The sequence below is a fragment of the Bombina bombina genome, chromosome 5, assembly GCF_027579735.1.
Source record: "Bombina bombina isolate aBomBom1 chromosome 5, aBomBom1.pri, whole genome shotgun sequence".
NCBI lineage: Eukaryota > Metazoa > Chordata > Amphibia > Anura > Bombinatoridae > Bombina > Bombina bombina.
The window spans coordinates 804,388,519-804,401,951 of NC_069503.1; the positions used below are offsets into that span (position 1 = coordinate 804,388,519).

At 41.1% G+C, this 13,433-nt stretch overlaps 1 protein-coding gene across 1 annotated transcript in view; it reads left to right on the forward strand.

Annotated features, from left to right (window-relative positions):
* CEP76 (centrosomal protein 76) overlaps nt 1-13,433 on the forward strand; it is an 88,414-nt gene that overhangs the window by 26,763 nt on the left and 48,218 nt on the right. The window contains exon 7 of the mRNA XM_053714897.1: nt 710-807. Within this exon, the coding sequence (XP_053570872.1) occupies nt 710-807 (98 nt within the window). The remainder of the gene's footprint in view (nt 1-709; nt 808-13,433) is intronic.

The window sequence follows — 13,433 nt, forward strand, 5'->3', positions numbered from 1 at the left end:
ATGGACACAAAGACAATATTGGTATATGAAACAGAGTGATCAGGAAAACACACAAATGCTGCATTTTAGCAAAATAATTGTTTGTTTGATTCTAAAATATAATTTTGAAATGCATATTTTTAAATCAGCCAGTACTTTTGTTAAAAATTAAACACTTTGACCGTAATTTCATTTTAAAATCACTACTGTATCCTTTCAGTTGCTTTATTAGACTCATTGCTTTGCTTTATAAAATCTAACTTAACATTAAAGGGACAGTATACACTCATTTTCATATAACTGCATGTAATAGACACTACTATAAAGAATATGATGCACAGATACTGATATAAAAATCCAGTATAAAATGGTTTAAAAACGTACTTAGAAGCTTTCAGTTTAGCTCTGTTGAAAAGGCAGTTGGAAAGCCCACTGCAAGTGGGAAATAAGACACTCCCCCCTCCATTCTTTTGCATATGAAAAGACCCTTTACACAAACGGGAGCAAGCAGGAGAAGGTAGCTGACGGTATTCAAATAAAACTATGGGGCTTGGTTAGGAGTCTGAAAATCAGAGCAATGTTATTTAAAAATAAGCAAAATTATACATTTTTTAAAAAAAACTAACTTTATGGGCTTTATTAATAGATCATCTACAAAACATTTATGCAAAGAAAAAATGAGTGTATAATGGCCCTTTAATATCTGTACCTTTTTTTTTTTTGTTTTAAGGATCTGAATGCAAAGTGTCTGCTGGCATCTTGAATATAAAACTGGAGTTATATCCTCAGCTTAATCAGGTTCTTTCTCAAGAGATCGTTAACACTCAGGTGAAGACCCCTTTTCACATTTTGTTCCTGCCAATGATCCCCACCTTTATTAACATCGCTGCACTAGCCTCAATATTCTTAAGTGCATGCCTAGGCTAGCTAACAATCTAGTGAATTTTGTCCTTTTTTTTATTTATTTCTCAGGGAAGAGAGTAAGCATGATTTAATGAGTGTTTTGTGCTGTTGCTAAAGCAATAAATTACACTGACACTGTGATACAAGTTAAATTATTGAACAAATTAGGTGAACATAAAAATGAATGAACACCCAATCCAGTGCAATATCCCTTAATATACTAAACAAACTAAAAAGAAAGAAGGGATTTATGCTACTAAAATGTAACTTTTAATACCAACATAATTTAAAAAAAGTAAAAATAAATAATATGGATCTGAAATGTGTCTGTGAGCTTCTCTCTTTTTTTCACCTCTTGGTACCCTTTGACTTCACCTGCGAGTTGGAAGAGGTCTTTGTGATCCATTTTTTTTAGTTTTCTTTCTTTCTTTTTTTTTTTTTTTTATAAATACTTTGGTATTAAAAGTTAGTGCATAAATCCCTTCCTTTTTTTCTTTCTTTCATTTTTAGTCATGCTCTTGCTTGTCATTCAAAGATATAATGCTTGACTATGTCTTGTTCACTCTTAGTATGCTTTTAAAAATGGGTGGTTGGGGGCGGAGTCTAGCCAAGCTCTAAGATGGCAGCTTAACTTGGTAGCTCCGTGCAGTAATTAAAGACTATCACTATAATAGCATGTTTATTCAGCTCTACATTCCTGCATAAGCTTATGTCGAGAGGCATCTAAGGTGAAGCTATCCCACCGGAGAACATTTGCTACGGTAAAGCTAATAGCAACAGCGGTTTTGCTTCTGAGGCCTAACACAGTTTACAGCCTGCCACGCACCGGAGCTAACACTGTCAGAGACTGCTCTTGTGACCGGCCTGCTATCACATCAGCTGCAGACTCACCCGAGTAGTGCAGAAGCAAGAGGATAATAGACAAGAGGGAGGTATCCCCAAAAAGAGACCAGAAAGTACGGGGTGAGTGACGCTGCATAACCCGGCAACGGGAATACAGCAACGCAATTACTGCGCTTGCCGCGGCTTCCACATAACGGCCAGCTCAATCGGAGGAGGTATACAGAGGTCATACGCTCTCATTAAATTCTTAGACCTACCCGGTTGAATAGGCTCCACCATCAGGAGTAGTAGTGTCCCACGAGGACTTGCCTAACAGACAAAGGCAGTACAGGCTGCGCAGCATACACACTGCATAGTGACAGAGGGAGATACTGGGCGAAGTCAGGAGAGATTTTAACTGGCATATTTGCTTTATTTTTTGGCACAATAAAGGAACAGTGATGCCCTAATAGGTCTATAACATTGGTGTGATACCCACTGACATCTCAGAGGTGGGAAAGGAATAGAACAAGCAAGACAATAGGGTCACTGAGCACCTATACATCCAGTGCGCAGAACTTTTAAAGCCTCACATTTCCTCTGGGACACTTTGGAATCATTTGCTGACAAGACCTCATTTTGGGTTTCTTTGTGAAAGTTCTTGCAAATCTGCTGAGTCTTAGACTGGTGCTTATCTAACATGGCCGCCAGGAAACCCAATAAACCAGATAGAAATCAGAAATCAACGGCATTAGACCAATACCTCAAGCCAGCAAAGGGACTAACAGTAACAGAACCAGCTGAGGAGGAGGAGGAAGGGAGCCAGGCTACCGCTTTAAATACATCAGACTCCTTTGGAAGGACTACAAGTTTAACAAAAGCTGAATTTCACACATTGGTCTCTAAAGAAGATATGGCCTCAGGCCTAGAAAAACTAATGAATAAAATTGACAATCTGCACTCCTCTGTTACAGGCAGTCTAGCTGAGATAAAACAAGATCTGTCTGAGCTAGGGGATAGAGTGGAGGCGGTAGAGAATGATCAAGAGTCTATAGCCGAAGGCATGGCAACTAACTCTGAGTCAATTGCTTCTCACCAGCAACAAATTCTAGACCTCCAGGATAAGATGGAGGACCTAGAAAACAGAAATAGGAGGAACAACATTAGACTCAAGGGGATACCGGAGAGTGTGGAAACCTCAGATTTACACTCATATCTGACACGCCTGTTTAAAGCTATTACAGGTGAAGAAGGAGATTCAGACTTTACCATGGAAAGAGCCCACAGGGCCCTGAAACCAAAACCAAAAGAGGGCCTTCCACCCCGCGATGTCATCGTTAAAATGCTCCGTTTCCCGGACAGAGAAACTATCATGTCAGCGTCTAGAAGACATCAACCTTTTAAATACCAGGGACAGGTTATTCAGTTTTTTCAGGACTTATGTATCCGCACTCTTCAGAGAAGATTTGCTTTACGCCCTCTTACATCCATGCTGAGGAAGCAAAATATCCCATATAGATGGGGATATCCTTTTGCCCTACATATTTCCCACAACCACAAGCTGTTCACTATTAGATCTGCGCAAGACATCCCGGAGCTATGCCAATATCTCAACATTGACTTGCCAGTTTTACCGGAGGACTCTGTCATTCCACAGCACTCTACGAGTAAAGAGCAGCAGAATCCGGTGAGAAAAGCCAGATGGACCAAAGTGGCAAAAAAGAAAAAAGTTAAAACATGAACTGATCCACTAGGTAATACTGGTAATGTTTTGAGTTGCTGTATGTTCTCCTAGCGGGGGATGGGATTTGATAATATGACCATTTCAGAAATGCTTATACTATTTTAGCTCATTTACTAATTGTTCTAAACATGCTAATTTTAGAAACACTGCACATTCCTCCTTTTTTATGTTAGACATATGAATGTGCCAAGACACTCAGGTAATCAAACTGTTCTTATTGTTCAATACAGGTTTTTATTATGTTTGCTGCCAAACTGTTTTTTTGTAAATAATAGATGCTGTGGAAATGATATCTCTACTGTGACATTTCTATACCAAAGTACATCCAGATCCTGGGCTGCCTACGGGCTCCTCTCCATGTCTCACCAACAATCCTCCCTAGCTATATATAGTTTATGGGGTTTCTTAGGGATCATTGCACGAAAATCCCACACACATATTTATGGCTCTCCCGACAATTAATTTAGTCTCGCACAATGTGAGAGGGCTAAACACGGATATTAAAAGGCGCACAGCTTTTAACCACTATAGGAACCTCCAAGCAAATGTCATTTTTTTACAGGAAACCCACCTCACCAAACCACAAATCCCCAAATACTGGTCTAGAGGTTTCCAACAAAGCTTTCACTCCACTGCTGGGGAGAAAAAAAGAGGAGTATCAATACTGCTGCACTCCTCACTACACTTTACACATACTAACACAATAGCAGACAAAGATGGTAGATATTTATTAGTACTGGGCCAATTACAGGGAGTAGAGATCCTGTTCTGCAATATTTATGCCCCAAACGAAAAGCAAGACGTGTTCTTTAAGGAGATCACGCATTTACTAACAGGCTGGTCACAAATTAGGATAATTTTAGCGGGGGACTTTAACGTTGACCTTCAGGCACTCATTTACACGCACCAACCACGTCCCTCCAAAAAACTGGCCCGCATGCGAGCAGTGGCTAAAGCTGTCTCAAACTCATTGTCCCCACATACTCTGGTTGACACGTGGAAATCTTTATACGGGGTTACAGCAGATACGACATATTTCTCAGCTGCACACACTAGCTACTCTAAACTAGATTATATTATGATAAGTCAAATTCTATATCCACTTTTACTATCAGCCAAAATACACCCGTGTACATGGTCAGATCACTCTATCACACAGATGACGCTCCAAGGTATACACAACTCTAGCAGAATCCAGACCTGGACATTTGACCCATCTTGCCTTCAAAATACACAGACAAAGAATAAACTGACGCGGGCTATGGAAGAGTATTGGACTTTCAATCAGGGCACCACAGATAGTCCGGTCTCGGTATGGGCGGCTCACAAAACAGTAGTTAGGGGCTTATTAATAAAAGAGAAAGCGATGCTCAAAAAGAGAACACAGAAGGTAGCGGAGGGATTGACTAGAGATATTGAGATGTTGGAGAAGAAACATAAACAAACCCTGAGCACCCCCATCTTAAGACAATTAGACCAAAAAAGACAGCAGCTTAATGAGATTCTCAATAGTCAATCGATAAAATATGCCCATAGAATGAAAACTCAATATTTCTTATATGCCAACAAGCCAGATAAATATTTAGCCAAAAAGATTAGAGACAATTATTCGGCCATGTCAATCCCCTCGATATGTAAAAGAGATGGTGATGAGACAAGTCATCCTCAAGAAATTGTAGATGCCTTTGCTTCCTTTTATCAAGAACTATATGATGGGAACAAAGTGTCTCACAACGCCTCCACCAAAGGTTTGCTTGGGGATTTTCTCTCTAAGGCAAATCTGAGGAAAATTACAGACTCGGATAGAGACTCACTAAACTCCAAAATTACCACGATGGAGGTGGCACAGGCCATTAAGGACCTTAAGTCAGGAAAGGCTCCCGGACCTGACGGTCTTCCGGGCGAATATTACAAGATGTTTGCAGGCATGCTAACCCCACATCTTACACAATTTGCAAATCATGTTCTAGAAGGCGAGGTACTATCTAAAGACCTACTTCAAGCCAAAATAGTGGTCATCCCAAAGCCAGGAAAAGAGCCAAAGCAATGCGCCAGCTATAGACCAATTTCCCTCATAAACCAGGATATCAAAATAGTTACCAAAATCATGGCTAACAGACTAAAACACATTCTCCCCAGTATAATCCACCCAGATCAGGTCGGCTTTATTAAAGACAGGGAAGCCCCGGACAACATAAGAAGGATGGTGTCGGTGATAGACTACCTTAAAAGTCATGGGGTGCCTTCTCTGCTTCTTTCCCTAGACGCAGAGAAGGCATTCGACAGGGTGGACTGGAGGTATATGTTAGAGGTTATGGAGGAGATGGGTTTTAGGGGACCTTTTCTTTCGGCAATCACCACATTATATTCCACCCCCACTGCATTTGTTAGAGCAATTGGTCATCAATCTCGCACTTTTAATATCCTTAACGGCACTCGACAGGGGTGTCCATTATCCCCCCTGCTCTTTGCAATTTGCATAGAACCCCTAGCGGAGTATATTCGAGGAGAGGAAGAGATTAAAGGTCTAGAGATAGGGGGTAAGTCCTATAAAATAACATTATTCGCGGATGATGTCCTTCTGACACTGACTAGGCCACTGACTTCCCTGCCCATTGTCTACAACATCCTGGACAAATTTTCAACCATCTCAGGTTATAAAATTAACATTGAAAAATGCGAAGCCCTTCCCATTGAAATACCTAAGCCCACTATCAAACTAATTGAGATCAACTTCGACTTTGCGTGGGTATATGACCACGTGAAGTATTTAGGAGTTAAATTGACACCAGACTTTAGTAAGCTTTACCAGGCTAACTATCTTCAGTTATACAAAATCATAAAACATGACATTGCGAAATGGCAACAATATGGCTTCTCATGGTATGGGAGACTTTCCTCGGTTAAAATGAATATTCTACCTAGACTCCTATATCTTTTTAGAACATTGCCGATCGAGGTCCCTAGAGCTGACTTAGATACTATTCAGTCTAAACTAATTACTTATCTGAGGGGAGGAAAACATGCGAGAATATCTGGTCTTCTACTCACAAGACATAGGCAACTGGGGGGAATAGGCCTACCAAACCTATGGGATTACTATCAAGCGGCTAGGTTAACTCAGACCTCTACATTAGGGAGACGAGGTTGCGATATTGTTTGGCCAACTTTGGAAACATCCATGGGGGGACTGAGCTCCCCAGATGATACACTTTGGAAGAGGGAGATATGGAAGGCCCCAGGGGGCTTTAAACCACAAGCACTTTTGATCTCTCGTAAACAGTGGAACAAATCAATGTATACACATAAGTTAATTCCAGAACATACTCTCATAAGACCACTAGAATATTTACTTTCAGGAGATTGCCACATTCACATAGACAAATGGGAGAACAAAGGCCTATACAGGGTAGCAGATTTTTTGCAGAGAGGCTCTATACTCACATTCATACAATTACAGGAAAAGATTAATCCCTACCCCCTACACTGGTTCATATACTTGCAGATCTCCGCTGCTATCCGTTCGTATACCCTTAAGGGAAGGGAGAACCAGCCAACTACACTTGGGAGGCAATGTAGCGCAACTACTAGGCCCAAACAAGCCATCTCACATATGTATCAAGCTATTCAATCAGCTAACATTAAGAGTATGCCACCCATAGTTAGCAGATGGGAAAGAGACTTGGGTATTGAGCTTACAGGAGAAGATTGGTATAGTATAACATATGAAGTAAGTAAAGGTTTGTTGAGTGCAGACCTTAGGGAGAATAGCCTTAAGTCTGTGTTCCGATGGTACCTGACACCTGAGAGACTAGCGCACTCTACCAAGGGGGGCCCCAACTTCTGTTTTAGAGGGTGTAAAATTAAGGGAACCTACATACATATGTGGTGGGAGTGCCACAAAGTTCAAGTTATCTGGAGGCAGACTTCAAATCTCTTATCCAACTTGCTAGGTGACCACATTGAAGTCACTGCCCCGCAAGCACTACTGAATATTAGAAACAAGAACTACAACTCTCACATCAATACCTTTTTTAGAATTATCCTCACAATAGTCAGGACCTCAATCGCCAAACACTGGAAGGTGGGGGTCCCAGATTGGTCAGAGATCATTAATAAAATCTCAAATATGTATGCCATGCACGAGACAGCAGCCCACCTACAAAACAAGATAGAAACTTTCAGTAAGCTTTGGTTCTACTGGATTATGAGGGGATCTAGTGGTGATCCTCATTGAATTTCAGGAAGGGGATGGATTTGGAGATAATTACATATTTAAGCTTACGACTAGCTTATGACATGGTTTGGGAGCCACAGGAGAGGAGGGGGGAGTTGAGTACACAGTGATCTGATTTGTTATTGTTGTTATCCACTACTGTTTCCTTTTTTTTTTGTTTTATATATTTCTTTTTGGGTTTTATTTTTCTTCAAAAATAAAGAAAGGGTGCATTAGGTCTGGCCACTGTTGGTCTGCCTGAAAGTGGGGATTTTTGTATATACCAACAAGATTTACTGATTTGTAACACCCACTGACGGGTGAACCGGTAGTGGCTTGTACAATTGTAATATCTGTTTTTCTTTATCTTATGTTGTAATGCTCTCAATAAAAATTATTTCAACTAAAAATGGGTGGTTAACAAATGAAGATCTAGAGATCTGATATCCATATATCCACATTATTTAGTTGTAGAATAAGCTCAGTGTCGGCGGTTGTCGTATCTTTTTAAAGATTTTTATTTTATATGTTAGTAACTTATAGTTCAACTAATCCTAAAGCCCGTTCACACGGGCCATTTTATGCAGTACAGCGGTCCCACCCCTTGCGCTCTCTTAATATTTTACACTTCATTATTTACTAAAGTAAAAGATTTATTTTCAATTTTTTATTTTAGTTCCAGTTCTGTTTATTGCTAGTGGGACCTGTCGTATTTTTTATTTTAGTTCCAGTTCTGTTTATTGCTAGTGGGACCTGTTGAACTATAAGTTACTAACATATAAAATAAAAATCTTTAGATACGACAACCGCCGACACTGAGCTTTTTGTATATACCAACAAGATTTACTGATTTGTAACACCCACTGACGGGTGAGCCGGTAGTGGCTTGTACAATTGTAATATCTGTTTTTCTTTATCTTATGTTGTAATGCTCTCAATAAAAATTATTTCAACTAAAAATGGGTGGTTAACAAATGAAGATCTAGAGATCTGATATCCATATATCCACATTATTTAGTTGTAGAATAAGCTCAGTGTCGGCGGTTGTCGTATCTTTTTAAAGATTTTTATTTTATATGTTAGTAACTTATAGTTCAACTAATCCTAAAGCCCGTTCACACGGGCCATTTTATGCAGTACAGCGGTCCCACCCCTTGCGCTCTCTTAATATTTTACACTTCATTATTTACTAAAGTAAAAGATTTATTTTCTATTTTTTATTTTAGTTCCAGTTCTGTTTATTGCTAGTGGGACCTGTCCTTATATTATAGCCTCTGACAGGATCAGCCTATCTCTCTGGATAAATGTTTGCTATGCTTAGAGAATCAGATTGCTCTACCTATGCAGTTTTGTTCCTCATGTGTAGCTAAAACGTTAAAATTTAAGGAAAAGATTCTCCCTTCTGAGCCAAGTGTCTCTCAGGATTCTGCTGTGCGTGACATGCCGCAGCTTTCTCCTCAAACGTCCCAAGCCTTAATTGTGTCTCATACTGTGCCTTCTGTGTCCTCTCAAACTCATGGGGGTGTTTATTTATTTAGGAAATCTAAACATTTGCCTGCTACTAAGTTTTTTGACCCCTCTAAGTCGGAATTAGCCAATATTTCTCAATTGTCTCAGGAAAATTCTTCAGAAGATTTTGAAGGTGAAATCTCAGGCTCTGACACTTTAGAAGAAAAATCTTCAGAATCTGAAGAAGTGAATTTTAGATTTAAGCTTGAACACCTCCGGTTACTACTGAAGGAGGTCCTAGCTATGTTGGACGACTCTGAACCTTTGGTTTCTGTTAACCCTACTAAATCATATAAACTGGATAGAGTTTATGATTCTCCATCTTATGAGGAAGTTTTTCCTATTCCAATGAAGATGTCTGAAATTATAGCTCAGGAATGGTATAAACCAGGGGTTTCTTTTACTCCTCCCTGTTTTTAAAAAGATGTTTCCTGTTGCTGACTCTATTTGTGACTCATGGCACACTGTACCTAAGGTAGAAGGAGCTATTTCTACTCTTGCTATGAGAACTACCATTCCTATTGAGGATAGTTGCTATTTTAATAATCCAATGGATAAGAAGCTAGAGGCTTACTTGAAAAAGATGTACATCCATCAGGGATTGCAGTGGCAACCTGCAGCAAGTATTGCCACGGTTGCAGATGCAGCATCTTATTGGTGCGATCCCTTGGCTGATCTTATTTCTGAGGAAACTACAGTAGAGGAGATCCAGGATAGGATTGACGCTCTTAAATTGGCGAATACCTTTATCTGTGATGCCAACATGCAAATGATTAGACTGGGAGCTAAGATGTCTAGTTTCACTGTGCTACCCCGCAGAGCTCTGTGGTTAAAATCTTGGTCAGCTGATGCTTCTTCTAAGGCCAAGCTTTTAGCTTTACCTTATAAGGGGAAAACTCTGTTTGGACCTTGTCTGGCGGAAATCATTTCAGAAATTACAGGTGGTAAGGGATCTTTCCTACCTCAGGACACGAAGAAAAGACCTAGGGGTCGACAATCTTCTAATTTTCGTTCCTTTTGCAACTTTAAGGGACAAAAGTCTTCCTCTTCTAAACCTGAGCAATCCAGGTCCTTTTGGAAATCCAGCTAGCCCTGGAACAAAGGAAAACAAAACAAGAAGCCCTCCATTGACTCTAAATCAGCATGAAGGGTATGCCCCCGATCCGATTGTGGATCAGGTGGGGAAGCAGACTTTTCATTTTTCAGACGGGCCTGGATTCGCAATGTCCCAGATCCATGGGCTGTGGACATAGTATCTCAGGAATACAAGATAGGATTCAAGTGTTGCCCTCCAAGGGGCAGATTTCTCCTGTCAAGATTATCCTCAAACCAGGTAAAGAGGGAGGCCTTCTTAAATTGCGTAAAGGACCTAACCTCCCTGGGAGTTATTGTACCTGTCCTTTTAAAGGAACAAGGTCTAGAATTCTATTCAAATCTATTTGTGGTTCCCAAAAAGGAGGGAAATTTTCATCCCATCCTAGATTTAAAGTGTCTCAACAAGTTCCTCAGGGTTCCGTCCTTCAAGATGGAAACTATTTGTTCAATTCTTCCATTGGTCCAGGAAGGTCAGTTCATGACGACTATAGACCTGAAGGATGCGTACTTACATGTTCTCATTCACTGGGATCATCACCAATTTCTAAGATTTGCCATTCTGGACAAGCATTTCCAGTTTATTGCCCTTCCATTTGGTCTTGCCACGGCTCCCAGAATATTCACAAAGGTACTGGGAGCACTATTGGCAGTGATCAGATCCCAGGGAATTGCAGTGGTGCCTTATGTAGACGACATCTTGGTTGAGGCGTCATCTTTTCAACTTGCAAAATATCATACATAGATGTTGTCTTTTCTACGTTTCCATGGGTGGAAGGTAAATTTGGAAAAGTTCTTTAATTCCATCTACCATAGTGTGTTTCCTAGGGACAATAATAGATTTCTCCCCCCCCCCCCCCCCCACTGAAAATTTTCCTGAAAATCCAAAATTCTTGCTTCCTGCCTTTCTCTCCTGTCTGCCTTTTGTCTATCTGTGGCTCAATGCATGGAGGTGATTGGTCTGATGGTGGCATACATGGACATCATCATTTCTTTTGCTCGGTTCCATCTGGGACCGCTGCAGCTTTGTATGCTCCGTCAATGGAACAGGGATCATTCGGTTTTATCTCAAAGGATATATCTGGACCCTCTAACAAGAGACTCTCTCTCGTGGTGGATGGGGAGCTGTTTGGGGTCCTCTGAAGGTTTAGGGCCTGTGGCCTCGGGAAGAGTCCTCTCTTCCCATAAACATCTTGGAGTTGAGAGCCATCTTCAATGCCCTAGTGGCGTGGCCTCAACTGTCTTTAGTCCGGTTTATCAGATTCCAGTCGGACAATATCACCTCAGTGGCTTACATCAACCACCAGGGAGGGACTCTGAGTTCCTTAGCCATGAAGGAGGTTACTCGCATTCTGCAGTGGGCGGAAGCCCACAATTGTCTATCTGGCATCCACATTCCAGGAGTGGACAACTGGGAGGCAGATTTTCTAAGCAGACAGAACTTTCATCCGGGGAGTTGGCTCTCCATCTGGAAGTGTTCTCTCAGGTAACCCTCAAGTGGGAGGTTCCAGAGTTGGATCTGATGGCGTCCCGCCAAAATGCCAAGGTTCCAAAGTACGGTTCAAGGTCAAGAGATCCTCAGGCCGTTCTGATAGATGCCTTAGTGGTTCCTTGGAGGGTTTCTCTGGCATATCTCTTTCCTCCTTTTGCTCTCCTTCCAGGAGTCATTGCTCGTATCAAACAGGAGAGAACATTGGTGATCCTAATAGCTCCTGCATGGCCTCGCAGGATCTGGTTCGCGGATCTGGTAAGGATGTCATCTCTACCTCCTTGGAGGTTACCTCAGAGGAAGCACCTTCAGGGTCCTTTCTTCCATTCAAACCTAGATTCTCTAAAGCCAACTGCTTGGAAAATGAACGCCTAGTTCTGTCTAGACGGGGTTTTTCTGAAGCAGTCATTGAAACTATGATTCAGGCTCGAAAACCTGTTGCTCGCAAGATTTACCGTAAGATATGACATAAATATCTTTATTGGTGCGTATCTAAGGGGATCTCCTGGAGCCGGGTGAGGATTCCCCGGATTTTGTCTTTTCTTCAGGATGGCCTGGAGAAGGGTTTATGGATCGGTACTCTAAAGGGTCAGATTTCTGCATTGTCTATCCTTTTTACACAAACGTCTGGCAGACTTACCAGATGTTCAAGCCTTTGTTCAGGCCCTGGTTAGAATCAGGCCTGTGTTTAAACCTGTGGAGCCTTAATCTAGTTCTTAAAAGTTTTGCAGCAGGCTCCGTTTGAGCCGATGCATGTTGTTGATATAAAATTGTTATCTTGGAAGGTTTTGTTTCTTCTTGCTATTTCTTCCGCTTGCAGAGTTTCTGAGCTTTCAGCTCTGCAGTGTGATTCTCTGTACCTTATTTTTCATGCAGATAAGGCGGTCCTTCGTACTAAATTGGGTTTTCTCCCTAAGGTGGTGTCGGATCGAAACATTAATCGGGAAATTGCTGTTCCTTTTTTTTTTTTTTCTCTCTCTAATCCTTCTCATAAGGAACGTCTTTTGCATAACTTGGATGTTGTGCGGGCTCTAAAATTTTACTTACAAGCTACTAAAGATTTTCGGCAATCTTCTGCCATGTTTGTTGTTTTCTTTGGAAAGCGTAAGGGTCAGAAGGCTACTTCTACTACTGTCTCTCTAGTTGAGAAGTTTGATTCGTTTGGCTTATGAGACTGCTGGTCAGCAGCCTTCTGAGAGAATTACGGCTCATTCCACTAGGGCTATCTCCTCTTGGGCTTTCAAAAATGAAGCTTCTGTGGAACAGATTTGCAAGGCGGCAACAGGGTCCTCTCTGCATACTTTTTACAAATTCTACAAATGTAATACTTTTGCCTCGGCTGAGGCTTCTTTTTGGAGAAAGGCTCTTCAAGCGGTGGTGCCTTCTGTTTAGGTCCTCCTGCCTTTTTTCTCCCTCCCTGTTTATTCATTGTCCTCTAGCTTGGTTATTGGTTCCCACTAGTAATTGGAATGACGTTGTGGACTCTCCATGTCTTAGGAAAGAGAACAAAATTTATGCTTACCTGATAAATTTCTTTCTTTCCAGACATGGAGAGTCCACAACCCGCCCTCTTCTTTATTGTAATTCGGCAGTTGTTTTTTTTTTTTTTTTTTGAGTAAACCTCAGGCACCTTTTCACGCCTGTGTTTCTTTTTCCATTTTTTCCTTCAGCTGAATGAC